The following is a 19218-nucleotide window of genomic DNA, read 5'->3' as shown; positions in this document are numbered from 1 at the left end:
CTGGTTTTCCTGACACCTTGCTTTTCCTGTTTTAAAGTTAAACTCCACCCCTTCTTTCTTCCCACTGCCAGCTATTTGTCAGTTTACACTTTCTGAGGATACTCTAGATGTGCTGGTTCTACTGACACATTACCTCTTTCATTGATATACCAAGATGAAGGATTATGAGGAAACCATCACCTTTTTGGGAGAATGGGGTCATTTTCAAAGAATGGTTTTCTTTGTCTTGAGTCTGAGTTACATGAACAATGGATACATGTCCCTATCAATGGTCTTCGTGGCGGATACTCCTCCTCATCACTGCAGAGTTCCATCCCTGAACAGGAGCTATGGAGGACTGGGCTACAATCTGTCCATCCCGACTGAGGAGCTGAAAGGGGAGACCATCCTGAGTCGCTGCAGACGCTACACTGAACAGGAAGACTCTGACTCTGTCTACAGAAATGACACAGAGGACTGTCTGGATGGCTGGGTGTTCAGCAAGGACAGATATGAGTCCACTATTGTCACTGAGGTAAGATTTCAAGGTCCAGGGGCCTCATGTACAAAGAAGTGTGTGGATTTCCTACCAAGTAAGTGTGGACGCGAAAATCTTGAAAGTTACTTACGGAAAAAAAAAATCAGTATCAGTATCAATAAGTGCGTAACCAGGTTTTGCCGTGAAATCTTGCGCACATGCACGAGCACACGCGGTCCCAAGTCTCCGCCTTGCCTCCTCCCTTATGTATGGAATAGCGGACGACGAGGTGTCCCGATATCAAGGGAAATAATGGACGAGGCGGAGCGTTCTAAACAGCCCGACGGCGCAGCCGAAGGGCTGTTCGCTTCGCCAAGTCCATTTTCCCTTGATATCGGGACACCTCGAAGGCCGCTATTCCGCTTATCACCCGGTTACCAGCATTTAAGTATTAATTTATTAATATGTTGATCTAAGGCTTCGTGAGAAAGTAGATTCACCACTGCGCTTGGTACGTTGCTATGGGCACCATTTCCTAATCTAGTGAGACGCGCCTCTATCGGAGGCATGTTAGAATGCGCGCAGAATGTTGGGGTGACTTGACAACCAAATGCGATAGAATTGACGACTGGGTTTTTGACTTGACAACCAGATGCGATAGAATTAGTAACGGGGTCTTGACTAGACAACCAGATGCGATAGAACTGACGACGCGGTCTTGACTAGACAACCAGATGCGATAGAACTAGTAACGGCACTTCGCCAGAACGTTAGAAAAGAAGCAACTTGGACGCCCGCACGCCCGCATGACATCATAGGTGTCCTGCTACTGGGGAATAAAGGACACCTGCTCGGCCAATCAGAAGACGTTCCGTCTGCTCACTGGGTGATAATATTCTATATGAATATTCTAATTAGTATGAATAGACCCATTCGTGTGTATTCATTGGTTGAAAGAATGGGAAAGGGAATGTGGGAGGGGGAGCGCGGGAAATACATTTCATGATGCGAGGGAAAGGCGCTGTTTCGGAGGTAGCCAATTTAAAAGGAAAAAGGCTGCGCGCAATAGTCTAACGAAATTACTTTAGCGTGTATAAAATCAGGCATTGGTAGGCTAATACTTCATGTGAGGACTGCAGAAAAAAAACTGTCATGTTATACTGTACGTACGATGCAGGTTTCCCCCCAATTGATATATACTGCTTTACATCAAAACATATTGCGATGAGGCAGTCGTCACTGCCGAGAAATAAACGTTTATGTTGGGTATAAATATGAAAGATGACGCATGCGCATAGCCTACGCCACATGTATGAATAACCTGCAGCCAATACTCAGTTATAAATTCACCTGTTAATTAATGGACTGATTTTACAGTAGCCTTATTAAAAGAGAAAGGCAAGCACTGCAGTGAGGACGTTCCCAACAAATGCGAGAAGACACATCGCAGATGTCGTAGTCTAGAAAATATTCAATGTTTAATAGCTGCCAAACACTTGAAATAATACTGCTGATGGGCATCCAATTTCGTTGTAATTCCAGGATAGTTTCATGAGTCCACTTAATTTTAACCAGCTGCCTCAACAATAATATGGTTGAGGTGGTTTTCTTTTTCTATTTTTTTTTTAATCACACTCCTCAACATTCAAATCCACATTTAACTGGCTGCATTTTTGCAATATTTCCGACCGCGTAGCCTACAGCACATGTAGTTGCGCTGCATGTCTCTGTGTGCCGCCAAAAAGATTAAATGCACCAGTTACTGCAACTTCCACGCTTATGGCAAGTCTGTTTTAGTACATCTGAACGTGGCCGTGGAAAACAACTTAAGTATTTTTTTTTGTTCGTAAGTGAGCTTCGTACATGAGGCCCCAGGACATTGTTATGTAGCAATTTTTGTCATTTTGTCGATGACTGGGAGATATGTGTGTGTCCACAGTTGTCACTGAGGTGAGCCTTAATAACCTTATACTTCTCCCATCAATCTTTGAAAAATGATTATGTGGACATTTTAGGCCTAATTGATATAATCCTCAGGAGGCATTAGCACTGAATCCAAAAAGTCAAAGAATGCGTGCACATCAGTGGCACAGGTGCTAGACCATGTAGGAGCGGGAAAGGATCTGTACACTGCTTGCAAAAGACTCAATTTATTAGGAGCAACGTTTCGATCATAGATCTTCTTCAGGCATGAAGAAGGTCTGGACCAAACATAAGATAACTGAAAAGAAAATAAAGGTCCACAACACCACTGTTTGATGCTCCCAAGGATTTAATGGCACAACGTTTTGGACTAACCGTCCTTGTTAGGCTGCACTGTGATGAGGGATGGTTAGTCCGAAACGTCGTGCCATTAAATCCTTGGGAGCATCAAACAGTGTTGCGGACCTTTATTTTTTCTTTTTAATAACAGTAAGTTATCATAACAAACATGATTCAACATAAGCATTTGCACGCTGACACAGGTGGATACTTTTAAATTCAGATATTCTTTTATCTATTTACGCACAAACACGACATGTGGATAGAGATTAAAAACTCCTGTGCTGTACATTTTAGCTAGACTGGCTCTCACCGACGATGCGTAATACCGTCTGGTAGCGCTGCCATTAACATGCTCTTCTCGAGTCAGAAAATAAATGGTGCATTTATTGCAACTCAGCACCAACAAATTCCTCAAAATATGTTTTCTGTTAATTTCTAAAGAGTCAATATAGTCTATAATCTGTCCTGTGACTCATCAATGCGAGCTGCCGTTGATATTTAAGCAATAAATGCTCCGTTCATTTTCTATAGAAAATGTTATTGTTGATGTTAATGGCAGCGCTACCAGACGGTAGTTTGTGTAGCTCCGCTCCACCAGGGGTCTCCGGAGCTACACACAAGCACCGTCGGTGAGAACCAGGCTACAATTTAGCCCCCTAAATGGGATATTTTTTTCAGATTTAAAATGTGCATTTTATCATGTGAACAAGGGGCCAAAGCCAATACGTTTTAAAAAATAAATATAAAATGTTGACCTATGTTTGACCTAAGTATATTTATTTTGTTCACTTGTTCATGTAGATAGACCTTTAGAAACGGCATTTCAAAACTGGTTTTAAAAATATCCAAAAAGATTTTTTTAAATCCACATCTTGCATAAATGATCCGTATCTGGTGTAACCAGTACCTTAATTGTTGGTTCTCCTAAACTGATTTCCATGTTGTCTTCTACAGTGGAATCTGGTGTGTGATGATGCATGGAAGGCTCCCTTTATATTGACTGTGTTCTTCTTTGGAATGTTGGTTGGATCCTTTGGTTCAGGACTTTTGTCAGACAGGTAAGGCGTCAATGGTACTAACTGCACTGAGGTTTCATGCATGTACTAGGCTAGGGTACATCAAATGCCCCCAATGAAATTTTTTGCCTTGGCCCTATAGTAAAAATGTTCTACACCCAGTAAAAACACACTGTGTAAAATATTTTGAAATTTGGATGAAGTCTACCGGGGTCACCAGTCCCATGAAAATATGGTGATAGTGAAAATCTTGGAATATAATGGACATTTCGGTGCATCAAGCAACCCAGTAAAAACATATTGCCTCAGCTGTTTGATAGAAAGGTTCTATGCACAGTAAAATCACTCTGTGTAAAATATGTTGAAATTTAGATTAATTCTACTGGGTCCACCAGGCCCATGAAAATACAAAATAATGGTGATAGTGATGGGCAACCTGGATTCCAAAGCTATGTTTAGACAAGAAACCGGCCATTTTAAGTTTTTTTGATATTCAATTTTTAATTTTTCAATGTATCATAATTCATATTCTGAAGGTTGTTGTATTCCATGCCGTTTGTGTAATTTGTAGAGCCAGAAAATAGCTTTCAAATAACACCTCAGACATCTTTTTGTGACTTTTACTGACTGATATAATCAAGGCTGAATGTATAGTGTCCTACCCTAATATGTAAACCTTTGCTAGTCTGTTTCTCCCTTAATATTGGTGCCAGATTCACACAAATGCAGTTCTGGGGTGCTACCTTGCTACTAAACAGGCACAGCAAGTATGATTGAAATCAGTGTCGGTCGGGTACCAAAGTGTCTGATTTCATGTGAAATGACCCAGACATAAATACTTAAAATTGATGGTGGTGAAAAGTATATGATAAGATAGCTTTTGTGAATGGACAGGATAAATTCTGGAAATGTATTACTAAAAATATTACATGCACCTCTAAAAACAATTCCTGTCGTTCCACTCATGCTCATTGCTACACGATGATGTGAAGCAACAACGCAGTCCCAGCAGGTGTATCCTCAAACTATTTAATTTAGAACTATATCTTCGGAACTTCATAGTGTCAAATTGGATCATAGCACTGCTTTAACTGTGTGATTTACTCACGAGGGAAGACCAGGATTTCAAATTGTTCTGATTTTATTGCGACCCTAGGACTGCACAATGGTGAGGTGAAAAACGCTTGTCATTACCCCATGTACACATGTGAGAATCACGATTGACCTCCGATTGAGCAAGAAATCGGCCCGATTCTTAGAAAGTTGTGCGAGTGACAAAAACTGTCACAAGTTGCACAGTGTAAGCCTGGCTTAAGATTCAATATTTATGTGTTTTTTACACTGAGTTTGAAGTAATCATGAAGAAATCCAATTGCAGAAATCCAAATGCATTTTATGCTTAAACAGCGATGCATTTAGCAGAATTTAACCAACTTTTTGGATATTGAATGCGTTAAGGGTCACACATCTGCTGTACCCAGATCTCTTCATCAATGGCTACGTGTACATGATGTTTTTAAGTCCGATTTAATAAATGCGATTTAAATTGATCGGATTAAGAGTTATTTTGCGACGTGTGTACATGGCACTTTCACTTAAATGCGATTAAACGTCTGGGGAAAATAAAGCATTGCGATTGGACTGAGGACGCACATGCTGAGTGAGCCAAATAAGGCTTGGGGGCGTGGTCGCCAAACCTTCGGGGAACTCTGTTTGCTTCTGCCCGAAAATGAATTCCCCCAGTCGGACTGAAGGCTGAAGAAATCCCCTTTGGGCCTGGTTCTTTCAAATGCTAGTTAGCACCCACCTAGCTTAGAAAAACGAACTGGTCAAAGGGTGATGTGGAGTAACGTTTTTGTGCTTCATTACTTCGTGGGGCACTTTTACATCAATATATGGAAGCCACAACATTTATAGTCGCTTAGGGGTTGCATCCCAATATGTGACCTTGCCTCCTCCACTTGCCTCCTCCACTTGCTTCTCGTCATGATGACATCACTGACAACAGCATTATATTTCAATGTCTTGCAAAAGCTCAATTGTAAAGTCTTTTTCTCATTTGCAATTGGGATGGTGAATGAAAAACTGTCCCTCAAAAGTTGTTGTGGCGAGGCTGACAGCTGGGAAACTTTATCGTTTTCTCCACGGAGGAGGGGCCAGGAGGCGGGACAAGGAGACAAGCACAAGTGGAGGAGGCAAGGACGCATATTGGGATGCACCCAGGGACTTTAAATTAAGCAAAACTTTCATGTGAAAATCAACAGGAAGTGCCGCCATGTTTTTCTCACTGGCAAAGAGCACGGTCTCTTGGCGCCATCATGTGGTCAACGAGCATGCGTGGAACGACTGGATTTATTGTAATTCCAAATAAAAGGTTACATGACAGAGGAACGTGTTTAATCAGATTTAAAAGAGGAATAAACCACCCACTTTAATCGGACTTAAGTTTAAATCGGAATAAACTTAAATCCTGTTCGGTAAGTGTTTACATGATATTTTTAGAGTGGAATTAAGTTTTAATCAGATTTAAAGTGAGTTAAATCGGACTTAAGTGTCTCATGTAAACGCATAGATTGGAGGTATAGATCAATTACTGGATAATACATCAGTGTACCCCATCCCTCATTACATGACACATGTAAAGGAGTTAGTGTTGTGGTCGTAAGTTCTCAAACCTGAACTGAGAGTGTACGAAGAATTGAAGTTGGGCATGCTTTTATTATTTCATTAACAATGACATGTATAATATATAAAAATAATTCACACTAATCCCTCAGTCATTTCGTCCCAGGTATGGCAGGAAGACCCTATTTGTTTCTGCAAAGACCCTGCAGATTGTTCTCAGCTTACTCCTGGCTTTCTCTAACAGCTGGGAAATGTTCTGTGTGGTTTACTTTGTCATTGGACTAATGACTATCTCCAGTTCCTGTAGTTGCTTTGTACTTGGTACGTATGCATTGCTTCAACACAGTTAGATATTTACTCTATCATCATTTTAACATGCAAATACACAACAATGAAACTCTTTGAATTCCTGCCATAATCTTCTTTTCCTCCAATGGTTAGGCTCAGAGCTCCTCAGTAAATCAGCACGTGAGAGTTTTGGGATCCTGGGTTTCGGTCTGTGCTATGCCACTGGCTATACCATCCTGCCACTCTTTGCATACTTCATTCGGGATCGGAGGACACTGCAGATAGGACTGTCTCTAGTGGGGTTTCTATATATTCCCTTCTTTTGGTAGGTGCCCCAACCCCACACACACACACACACACACACACACACACACACACACACACACTTCAATATTTACAAAGTTAAGTCAAATTGGGGATTTTCTGTTGATTTCCATTAGTTTTTAGTTCAGGGTCGTTAACAGCTTTGGCAGAGTCCAATTGAAAAGCCCCCCACTCCATGAGAGGAATTGGGACCCAATTCTGGGTCCCCTCTCTCTCAGGGCCGAGGAAAACAGACAACTTACCCACTATGTTGAGGGGGTTTGATGATTCAATGACATATGACACGAGCCAAGTACATTCAGAAAAATATGGTAGGCTACTAAGGCACTGAATATTAAGTTAATCATTTGAATATGATTATCACTTGAACTGTAGGAATGTCGTTTATCGTCGTTTGGAATGACATTTGTCCGCTCATCAAAATAATAAAATAGTTAAGGCAGACACAATGTACTCAATAAACGTCTACTTTATGTAGTGGAGCGCTGCTCCTTTAAGGGAAAGTCTGACGCTGCGGCACACGTCACCACGCCGCTCGTAGAGGCTTATGGGAAGTCTCTTCATAAATACTGCCAGTGGCTAGCATTCGGTAAGCCTGCAAAGTCCCCCTTTGCGCGTTTCATCGCCACCGGCGAATGCTGTGGTTGCTTCTCCCCTCGTCGTCGAGAGGAGTGCGGTGTCCAGTTCAGATCTAGGAGATGTGGACCATTTCTTGTCCTCGTGAGTATGTGGACCATCTCTTGTCGCTGTTTATGTGCTAGCCAGCGGCTAGTGGCTAACTTCGCGTCTGCTGTTCTATAGGTTGTGATTCCAACTTGGCGTCTCTTACTTGGCTAGAGTGATCTCTTGCTTCTCCACTGGCAAGGACTTCGGTGGACAATACCAACGGTTACCTTGCGCTTTTCCCGTGTCCTGCACGCCGGTATGTATTATAGTGGGTTAGCTTGTGCCTTTACCCAGCTCTGACTGTTTGTTTTCTTACCATGGTTGCTAACGACGGCCATTATTATGGTTTCAGCGTGTGGTCGCTACCGGCGCCTCGGCCGTGTACCTCTGTATTGGCACTCCGACTGTGAGAATTGCGCATCGGTGCACCCTCATCTCCGGGTAAGGTAACCTCTCGGCAGCAGAATCGTGTGATAGTGGGTGTCCTGCTAGCTTGGCTAACGCTCTCCTCCTCCCTCGCAGGTTGTATCCGTGTGGCCGTGGTCAGACACACCACGCGTTTAGGTGCAAGAGCGGCGACTTTTAGCCCCGGTTGTGTGGTGCCTCTGGACGCCGGGAACCCGTATCTCGGCTGCTGCTCCGGCCTCGGGAAATCGGACATTCGTGTGTGTGTGTGTGCGTTGGCGCGCTTTAGTTCAGTGTGTGTGTGTGTGTGTGTGTGTGGGCGCTCGGCTCGGTGTGAGCTGGTGTGTGAGCCATTCCACAGTGTGTGCGTGTGCGTACGTTGGTGCGTGTGAGTGTGTGTGTAGGTAGTGACGAGTGAGTGTGGGGATACCTAGGGGACTGCACTGAGCTGAGCCTCTGGGGTTGGTTTACCTCATGTTTTGATTTTCGTTTTCTTTCGTTTGCTGTGCCTAATTTCCTTTTTTTTTTCATTATTTCATTCAATTATCTAATTTCTTATTTAACTGCATGTGTTTACTGGATTTTGATTTATTTTGCATGGTTTGCTGTGATTTCTTGTTGTTTCTGTTTGCCGTGAATTATTTCTGTTTGTTGTGAACTATTTCTTTACTTTTTCTTTTGTTAATCCTGAGGTGTGCCATTCGCCCTATTGTGTTAGCCGTGCCAGCCCCTAGTGGCAAAGTCTGACAACCTGAGTGTGGGTTCTAAGGCCTTAGGCCTACCAGGTGTGTTGTCTATTGTGAATTAGTGAACATACTTTGGGGCAGGTGTTTACAGATCCGCGGGTGTGGTGGCAGCACACCCACCCCTGCACTTTACTGTTAACGTGAACATACTTTGGGGCAGGTGTTTATAGATCCGCGGGTGTGGTGGCAGCACACCCACCCCTCCGCACTTTACTGTGAACGTTTGGGGCAAGTGTTTATCGATCTGCGGGTGATTGCGATAGCACACCCACCCCACTGCACTTTGTGAATTGTGAGTACCTTTTTATATTTTATTACAGAGAGTGACAAACATATTTTTATAATGAAAAGAATAATAAAGATTTGAATTATTAATGGTCACCACTGTCTCTGCCTCCATTGTGCACGAACCTGTGTTTGCCTGGTAATCTATTGTGCGGGTACATTGTGTGTTGGTCCGGGGTATCTGTAACTACCCCTACTTCATTTCCTCCGGGGGCTCCACCCCCGGGGGTGGCGTAGTCGAACTACCTCCTGTAACGGTCTCGCCCACTACATTTACATGAAATTCTACAGACATTTTTCCGCTAATGATTTTTTTTTTGATGGTAAAGCCACCAAACAATGAAATTGACTTGAAATTTCTTCAGGATTGTTATCTGATTTTAATTGGTCTTGTTGACATGGCAACTTGCTTATATTCATTGCCCCCTCTTTGCTAACCTGATGCATGATCTCCTTTAATTTAACTTTATAGAAACACATTAGGATTTGTTTACGCCACTGTATACGGGTATGTTTTTATATTTCTATTGCTACTTCATACATAAACCTGCTTTTCTTCCTGCTCCCCTCAGGTTCATCCCAGAGTCCCCCCACTGGCTCATCACTCAGGGCCGGTTGCAGGAGGCAGAGGCCATCATTCGAGCTGCTGCCAAGAGGAACGGCATCACGCCACCAGAGGACATCTTCCAACTGGGGCTCACCTCAGACACGAATGCCTTGGTCAGACTACAGGATTTTAAGATCCTTTTGTCTTGAATTTGTCAGGCTATACACCTTCTAAAACCTTGAAAAGCTAGCTTGTTAGGTTCACACATAGGAAGTGGGACACTATTAAAATCGAGAGAATGGGACTAGTTAGTAGCGATCAAAATAAATAAACTAGCCTACAGTAGCCTATGCCTGCTACACGGTGTGTATTTTGGGCAAAAAATAAAAGCTATGAAGGTCATTGGAAGTGCGTTATTTGGCTACTTACTTTCTCGAGAAAGTGTCATCTTCTGAAATAGGCTATTTGTGAAAGCACCGTAGATGGCTGTCTCCAGTTTGCGTTCTGTGATAACTCGACGAGAAGTCGGCAAAATAAAGTCTTAAGTTCCTTTGTGCAGTGAGTAGGCTAGCAAATTTGGAAAGGTGATGTGTCCTCTTGGAAATCATTTGAAAATTATAGAAGAAGCAACACTGCTACAATTACGGTCAAGTTTTAATGTGAAAGCTGACGTTTCGGTCCATCAGACCTTCATCAGAGCCTTGACCGTAATTGTAGGGTAGTGTTGCGCTTCTTCTATAAATTTCAAGTGATTTCCATTAACATAGGACCTGCAAACAAAGATTCAAGGTGTGCAGGTCACCTCCTCCGTATATTAACTCCGATATTAACAATGTCATAGCCTGTAAGACCAGGCAAAATTAAGCAGTCTCAAGCTATGCGAGTGTGCTGCTTTTTGACGGCAGCTGATCTCGTCCGTAGGTTACCTTTGTGTGGGCAGATGAAACAGTAAGCTAATTGAGTGGCTTGATGTGTTACCAAAACGTAAGGAGATGAAGACTAAGGAATCATGGCCAGTTCTTATTTTTGGAAGGTGACTGTTTGCTCCATAAAGGGAGCGCGTAAAAACGTGCGAAACCGCTGGCTTGGTGGTTATGGCACTGGGGGTGCATAGGTAGTCTGAAATTCCACCTGTTTGTTAGCAGATGCAAAATGCAAGTAGCCAGCTCAACATAGGTTATCTTCATTGGCCTTCCCTAATAGCCTACAATGTATTTAACAGTTTTTGGGAATGTAGGCCTAATTGCCTCAAATTCTATGACATGAAATGAATGACAGGTTCACAATATTTGCGTACGACACAATCTCACGCGATATAGGCCTAATGTGTTTCTAACCCCACCCCGCATTGGTTTACACCAACGATAATGTATAGATGTTGAGATTTTGTTTTAATTATTTTTTTTTTATTTCTGTCTATAGTTAGTCCTAGCCTCTTCTTGACCTTGCAAATGTCCAGTGAGCGAACCGGCTGTTTAAATCGACCCATCCTCCGAGCTCCGACTTCTCAGCTGTTAAGTTGATTGACAGCAGAATGTCTTAAGCTATTAAAATAACCTGAATGAAGGCGATCACTAAAAACATAAAATGAAAAGTACTAAACTGCCAGAAGATGTGTCATCTAGGCAGGCGAGGGGACGTCACAGTGGCTTATGTTCTAAAACCTTGCGACTGCGATTTGACATGATTAATCTTTTGAAACTGCTTGCAACAGCTCGACGCTGCTAGACGTAGGGAATAAGGAACAGGGAATATATTCTGATATCTTGAATAATATAGGTCATTAAGAAGGTCAAACAAGAGTTTTGATTGATGTAGCTGACGTATAATTTGTATGGAGCTGACTTTGAATATCACTTATTTTTTCCAGGAAACTGAGTACAAATCCAGTGGTCAGGACAAGTACACTTGGCTGGATCTTGTCAAAACCACAAATTTGAGGAACATCACACTTATAGTCGCCACCATTTGGTAAGTTAATACGTTCATAGCTTCAAGTAATGTTCTAGATAGCAATCTCTTTACTTAAATGCAATTTAGACGTCTATTTTGCTATGTATATTTTTGGTTTGTTTTATTTATTTGCAATGAATATATGATTCGGATAAGGTTTAGGGAGCTCAAAAGGACACAGGCGGAGGCATCAGAATCAACACTTTCGTGTGGAGTTCTCTCAGTTTTCATTAAGATTATGTGATTATGTGTTTATATCACAGTGCTTCCAATCACTGTTCAAAACAATGTATGTATTTCTACAGGATAACTGTATCCCTCACATACTATGGCCTGTCCTTTAACACCTCCAATCTGGATGGGGATCCTTATCGCAACTGCCTCATTTCTGCTGCCACAGAATTCCTTGGTTACACCATGGTGTGGTTATCTACTCGCTATGCTCCTCGCCGGTTCGTTCTGCCATTCGCACTTGTTCTCGGAGGGGCTTTGCTGCTGCTCATCCAGCTTGTGCCTGAAGGTTTGTATGATACAACTTAATGTGCTCTCTGTGTCACAGGTAGGGGGCGCAGGTTTCTATGCAGCGTCCCCTTTGATACCAATAACTACCCTGAGCAGTACACCACTAAGAACACCAAGACACAAGATTAGTTTTTGAACCCATGTTTAGTCACTAAATCCAAGAGTCTCTTTTGGAAGTGTCTTTATCAGTCCAAAGTCCAATTGGGCCTTATTACCTCCAATGTGGAGCCCGTTTCCCAAAGGGCCTTAAAGGAGAAATCCGGTGTGAAATGGCTTAAATAGTGTTAAAGCATGATGTTCAGCGCTAACCTTTTCCACATACCTCACCTGGTTAAGTCCCCTCCATTCAGAAATCCAGCGCTAGTTAGCTGACGCTAACATTTCTCATTTGCAGCGAGTCTGTCAGCACCAAAGAAGCCATCGTTATAAATCTGTATTTTCCATCCATTTACGAGGCTGAAAGTTACTCAATGCTTCATGCTGTAGAGTCGTGGGGTTGTTGACATGTAAATCGAGGCATGGAGAGCTTTGGTAGTGCACAGTTAGTTTAGAAACACGGCCATTCGTAGAGGCTGCGCCACAGCCTGATGGAGCCAGCACCACAGCCAGTTTAACAGTTACTGCCACTCCACTCACTCGATCCATGCCTGCAGTTCACCTAGAGGGCGCGGTCGATAGAGCGCAGTCAATTAATTCCGCATGGAGTCTACACGTTGGCACCCCTAGAGTGCAGTACCACCTGGAAAAGTGGTGAGTGGAGTGGCTGTAACTGTAGACCTTCTGTGGCGCAGCTACAGAGGGGATCTGTAGACATTTTGACGGATATTGTTTTTAATAACAGCAGGCTGACATGCAAAGTTTCCCGACAGTTGTCAAAGCCTTGAACGCAGCTAAAGATTGTAACTTTGTGCATCCCAATTTGGAACTCCAACCAATAGGCCTACTTGTCCTCTTAATTTTAAATGCACTAGCCAACTTCACATGCTTTATCTGAGTCTTATTGCCCTCTGATGGGTCAATCTGCACAAAGGGGCAACAAGATACAGTGTGAGGAATAGGCTATGTTTGTACACCCTTTAGAATTCCTTACCTGTTAATGCAAATTGGTCAATATGGTCTGGTATTCACCATAACTGCATGAGACAGTGTGAATGATTGTTTTATGAATTTCTGTAAATTGTGTCAATACACATTCATTGTTCCACTAATAATAGCAACCTGACAAGGACCAGAGGCACCAAGCTAGCCCCATATGACGATGCTATAATAATGCATTTGTGAACATCAGGACTTTTAGAGATGGTTTTGTAACCTTTTAGAGATGTATACAAATCAAGAATATTTTGAATCAGACAATGCTTCTCCGTTATTTAATTCTTTACTGGTGTGTATTTTCCACTGGAAAGGGCAGCTATAGGCTAAGCGACACCTGAATGAGTGATGTTGAAATCCCTCAAATATGATAGTATTGTTTGTCTGAATGTCTCTAATTAGCTTTTGGAGGATTCTTAGCTAAGGATGTACTTACTTATTCCTCCCTCTCTTGAGAATATTATAGTCAGTAAAAATATAATGACATGTTTGAGTGGTATTAGTTAAAGCAGACACTGCATGGACCTTTATGTAATTTTTTGGAAGATCAGATAATGTTTTATGACCAATTTAGACAGAAATATAAGAAATTACAAAGGGTGTACTATTTTTTTCCTCCTATAAGTCTGGTGTTTTGCACATTTAGTACCTTTTCATCTGCAATACAATATAAGCTTAGTGTTTATTGACACTTGTCTACTATTATTTAGTAGGCTACCTACTAATGCAATGTTTCTTCTCAACGTTTTCTGCGTGCAAGATATAACAATATTCATCATAATAATGAATAAGACAGTCAGCTGGTATGGAGGTTGGGTACAGCACCATTTGTTTTTGCTTTTGTGTGTGCGTGCATGTGTGTGTGTGTGTGTGTGTGTCAGTGTTGCCGGTAGTTACTGTAGTCATACTACTTTTTTGAGTGACGAGTAGTCTAATGCAACTACTATTTCAAAACTAGTAGTCAGATTAAAGTTACTTTTCTAAAACACAGTGCGTTACTATTTCTGCTACATAGGCCCGCCTACTTTTTGTTTCAAGTGAGGAGTTTGTAGCGTCGCCTGAGGATATGATATGAAAAAAAAACGTCTAGGAAAGGCGATAGGGATTAACTTTGCTCTGACATTAAATCAGATTGTGGGGAAATGTAGCAGAATAGTCCTAGGTATGAACAGTTGTACCAACATCATTCGCAATTTCTAATTCATTATTTGGGTGCAGGGACGCGCGCTCTGCAGATGCGTAATATTTGCGTTACATGCCGAGAGAGGGGGAGAAAGGTGAAGGATAAAGTAGCCTATTTAAGAAGAAATGTGGTCTCTGCGCAGATAATAGCGAATTGAAATGCATACTTGATCTACTGATACGGGTGTAGTCTATTAAGGGGGGTTGAGAATTGTCAGTCTTCCTTAAAAAAAATCTATGACAAACCCTCTGTTAACGTGACCTATGTGGTAAATGAAAGAGTAACGGTAAACTTCGGCAAAACCTTTCCCTTCTTTCATATTAAATGTACCCTTCTTTGTTTTACAGCCTATTTAACTGTAGGACTACTTGAGTAGCTAAACTATAATTGCAGCGACAGGTTCTGAATCTCTCGCTGAACACGCAACGCATGGAAGCTCCATGGCGAGACTATCTCATTCAAAAATCGCGGATAGCCTACTCATAGTGTTGCATTGCATTTCGGTCATCTGGAAGGGCTACAAAGCTAACTGGTATGTTGTAGCATAATAATTTGCGTACAACGGGACTCAGTTGGTGCGCAACTTTGTGGTGACATCGCTGGGGTTTCTATTAAGAGGCGCTGCGTAAAGACATTTGCACGCGCACATGTGTTTCCTGTTATAGGCTATTGTCTTGTGATGCAAACGCTGCTATAGCAGGCAGGGAGAAAGCGAGAGATAGGGAGTTAGCCTATGAGAATGAAGAAAAGTGTTCATTCTCATAGTCGCTATAGCAGGCAGGGAGAAAGCGAGAGATAGGGAGTTAGCCTATGAGAATGAAGAAAAGTGTTCATTCTCATAGTCTTGTATGTACAACAGTCCATACAGCATGGCTAATTTAGGAGGATTCCAAAAACTAAAAGAAAATTGGGTCGCATAAAAAAATGACAGGGTCAGTCGGCACCGGAACCAAAACATTTTTTTCTAGGCCCTGTCTTATTTATTTTTTATTTTAAAAACATGCACGCCTATCTCAAGAAGAGGTTTGCAAATGTCAGTGTCATTTTTGATGTTGCTGTTATATGTCAATAAAATGAGTAGCCTAGGCCTATTGGCAGAACTGGTGATCATTTTCATGTTATAGGGGCGGGCCGGAGTCAGGGATCAGCTTCTGCTGAACGTAACTAAAAGTAATCTAACTTAGTTACTTTTAAAAGCAAGTAGTCAATAACGTAACTAAGTTACTTTTTAAAGAAGAAGTCAGTAGTCAGTAGTGGTGTCAACAATGATCGATTCGGCAATGCAATCCAATGCGGGGCATGGACGATCCAGAATCGATCCGACAATTTCCAGAATCGATCTGGCAAATTTTAAGTTTCAATTACTTCCATGTATATTTCGGGAGCAAATGAATGTTAAATTAAATAAAAGCACTTCAAAACATTGCAAGACTGATACCGACTGATACAGAATACAGCCAATACATTTTTGCTCAGTATCTGACTACTTGTATTGCCTCATCATGACTGATTAAAAATTTGCTTTGCTTTCAGTAGAAATGTAATGCATTGCAATGCATTGTAGAATTGAATCGGATCGGATCGGATCGCATAGAATCGAATTGAATCGAATTGCTACCTCCCGAATCGGATCGTGAGGGCAGTGCCAAACCACACCACTAGTAGTTAGTAGTCGGATTACTGTTTCACAGTAACTGTGGCAACACTGGTGTGTGTGTGCGCACGTGCGTGTGTGTGTGCGCGTGTGTGTGCGCGCACGCGCGCGTCAGATTGATTTCACTGTTGATTTCACCCTAATTTGTTTTTAATAAGGCTATAGCCAGCTCAACTACACCATACTGTCATTATGGCATCATCTCACTCATTTCCTCCTGTCCCCCAGAGCTCAGTGGATTGACCGTCACCTTGGCAATGACTGGAAGACTGATTGTGACCGGAATTTATGTATTCATCTATGTGTATTCTGCGGAACTGTTTCCCACCGTTGTGCGGAATATGGGATTGGGTGTCAGCTCAATGTCTGCCAGAATTGGAAGTGGTGTCTCGCCATACATAGCCCATATCGGTAAGGATCTCTTAGGACAGGTAGTGTGTCCACATTTTGATGCATGGGTAATGTATGTTGTTCACACACATGAATATACATGAATATACATACATGTATCATACATATACCAGAAGCAAACATAACCATTACAGTAATAATGTCATATCTATCCAAAATGGGCTGTGTAGTATTCCGCTAACCTGCTTTGGTCATAACTTAAAGGAGCACAATGTAGGATGATGTCGTTTGCGCGGTGCCCGTGGCATGCCTTTCTCAAAATCTACACAGTCATGAAAAAATGCTGTTTAAATAAACTGTGGGAATGTTTTTCATCAGGGAATGCCAGCGGTTGATACAAATCTGAATACTGTATGTAAAGCTATTTTTCGCAGATATTTCTGTCAAAAGTTGCATTTGGGGCTCTCTGATAGCGGACCGTGAAATTGATCGCGAGAGTCATCGTTCACTTAGTAATGACTCAAATAAGAATCGTCTGACTCTACTCGGGACAGTGATTAATTAAACGTTTAATCCTACTTACTGTAGAGCCCCTTTAATGTTACCCATGACACACATATTCATAGTCAGGCTGGACAATGGCAACATGATGTGCAAAATTACAAAACACTAACGGTTCAAAAGATCGATCTGCGATCCAATATCGATTCACAACTTTGTGGATCGATCTTTTGCAGATGATTATAGGCGGTATTCCTCAATCACATCCTGTAGTTCTCATCCACATTCATGTAGGCTACATGCCCGCTATTTCATGTTTGTGTGGGCATCAAAGGCTGAAATATTTAGGTTTTTATAACTGGTCTTAGGATTCTAGGCATGAATGGGTTAAAGTGACAACCCAGCAATACAGAAGATCGATATCGAATCGAATTTAATCAGATCGTGGATCGAATCGGATCGTGACCTTCTGGATCGGAATCGAATCGATCCAGGAAATTTGGAGCGATAACCAGCCCTAGTAAATGAGCCCATAAAGTCCATGTAGATTGTTGCTAAAAAAGACAATTTTGCTTCCTTGGAATTGATGCCTGCATGCACGAATGGGTGACATTCTATTTTTGCTTTTAGGTACATATAACAAGATGCTACCCTTTCTTCTGATGGGCACAATCTCTATATTCTCTGGCGTTTTGAGTCTGTTGCTACCAGAGACTAAAAATGAAAAACTTCCACAACTCATTGGCCAAGTTAAACCTCTACGGTGGTGAGTTGAAGATACTCAATTGTATTTGTTTCACTATCGTTTTAACATGGCATAATTTTTGCTGAGGTTATCTCACATTTTTATGCTCACAGTTGCTGTAACAAGAAGAGTTCTGTTCAAACAAACAGTCTGGAGGGGGCCATCTGAGGGATGAAGAGACAATGGCAAAAACAAGAAGACGAGAGGCTGCCACCACCGAATTTTGTCAAGACATTTTTGGGCACATTTCACACTGACGTCTGTGTGTAACATCTGTGGAACTTGCAAGCAGGGCCATCGCGATACATACGAACAGTATGCAGAGCGCTGTAGTTATCTTTAGATGCATGTATATGTAGGCCTACTGTATGTGTGTATATATTTATATGTATATTTGCATATTTGCAGTTTTTCTGGTCTTATTGGCATGTGTGTCAGTAAAATAAACATTGTTGTTTCATTCTATAAACTACTGACAACATTTCCTCCGAATCTCTTAGTGAAATCTCTTAGTGAAATCTGATCTACCGATTCCCAAACCACAATTTTTTTATCACGGATCCCTAATGGCAATTTCCCATGTCATAACTGTTTACATTGTTACGCTATGCTGAAAAGCAACACATTCAGGGAAAGTGTACGCTGTAAAGGGCAGGATAACATGCAACACGACTCACGTAGTTTACCTACTGAAATGTCCATGCTGTCTGTATTACGTGGGGAAAACCAAACGGCTATTGAAAACAAGGATCTGCGAACATAAGTCGTCTATACGCAACTGTGACGACTTAAAACATATGGGAATTGAAGTTGTGGAGACACCACGCAGGGGTGGGGATAGGGACAATTTACTTTTGAAAAAGGAGGCTTATTGGATTCACACTTTGGATAAATTCATCCCAAGAGGGATGAATTAAGAAATTATACTGTCTTATTTTTTGTAAAATATTTCTGTGACGTGGGCTAAGATCTTTCTGTCTCTCTCTCTTAGCTCTTTTCTTAAAGAGACATGTTCCAACTTGTAAAATAACATTTTGTCTAAAACTTTTTTGATGGGGTTTAAAACCCTCTTTTGTGCTGTCTATTGCAGACTGAGAGACCAAGACATGGACATTGAAATAATTTCTATTTGTGTTTATGTTTTGATGGAACGTGCCTAATTGTTGTAAAGTTATAATGATGTGTATCCACTGTGTCTCCCTCTGGTGGTGCACTTTGTGTACCTGCACTGGATATTTTTGGAGACACTTCCGGTGGCATTTTAGGTAACTAAGTTTATTTAAGTCACACCTACTGGGGTCAAAGGCGAAATCGCCATTTCACACTGAAGAAGGGTGTAAGCCCGAAACGTCTGTGATGTGAGGCGATTAATAAAGCAAAAAGAAATCTGATGAGTGCTTCTTTATTCATTCATTTTTGAGATTTGAGTTCATTCATTGACTGAGTTAAGCACCCAATGTTAAGTAGTAGACTACAAGGTGTTGAGCGTGCTCCCTGATCCTTCTACGGGTGCTTATCAGAGCCATTAGCACTACTAGTATCAGTGGACCTAAGCTTTTGCCAAGGCACGTTTCTTTGGATGGGTTTTTTGCC

At 41.8% G+C, this 19218-nt stretch overlaps 1 protein-coding gene across 1 annotated transcript; it reads left to right on the top strand.

Annotated features, from left to right (window-relative positions):
• The first annotated feature begins 154 nt into the window (after positions 1-154).
• Positions 155-18078, top strand: LOC134440295 (organic cation/carnitine transporter 2-like). Its single transcript, XM_063190314.1, has 10 exons — positions 155-514; positions 3677-3780; positions 6530-6684; positions 6805-6976; positions 9650-9797; positions 11495-11595; positions 11883-12097; positions 16257-16439; positions 17511-17646; positions 17739-18078. The coding sequence occupies exons 1-10, from the start codon at positions 155-157 to the stop codon at positions 17791-17793; spliced, it is 1629 nt and encodes a 542-aa protein (XP_063046384.1). The 3' UTR covers positions 17794-18078.
• Positions 18079-19218: the final 1140 nt, after the last annotated feature.

The sequence above is a fragment of the Engraulis encrasicolus genome, chromosome 23 (genome assembly GCF_034702125.1).
Source record: "Engraulis encrasicolus isolate BLACKSEA-1 chromosome 23, IST_EnEncr_1.0, whole genome shotgun sequence".
NCBI lineage: Eukaryota > Metazoa > Chordata > Actinopteri > Clupeiformes > Engraulidae > Engraulis > Engraulis encrasicolus.
Note: the sequence above shows the minus strand (reverse complement) of the source record. Positions and strands in the feature narration are given on the sequence as shown.

Coding starts and splice junctions, on each gene's coding strand:
- LOC134440295 (XM_063190314.1), top strand. CDS start 155: ATGAAGGATTATGAGGAAACCATCACCTTTTTGGGAGAATGGGGTCAT. Junction 515..3,676: donor AGTCCACTATTGTCACTGAG/GTAAGATTTCAA, acceptor TGTCTTCTACAG/TGGAATCTGGTGTGTGATGA. Junction 6,685..6,804: donor CTGTAGTTGCTTTGTACTTG/GTACGTATGCAT, acceptor TCCAATGGTTAG/GCTCAGAGCTCCTCAGTAAA.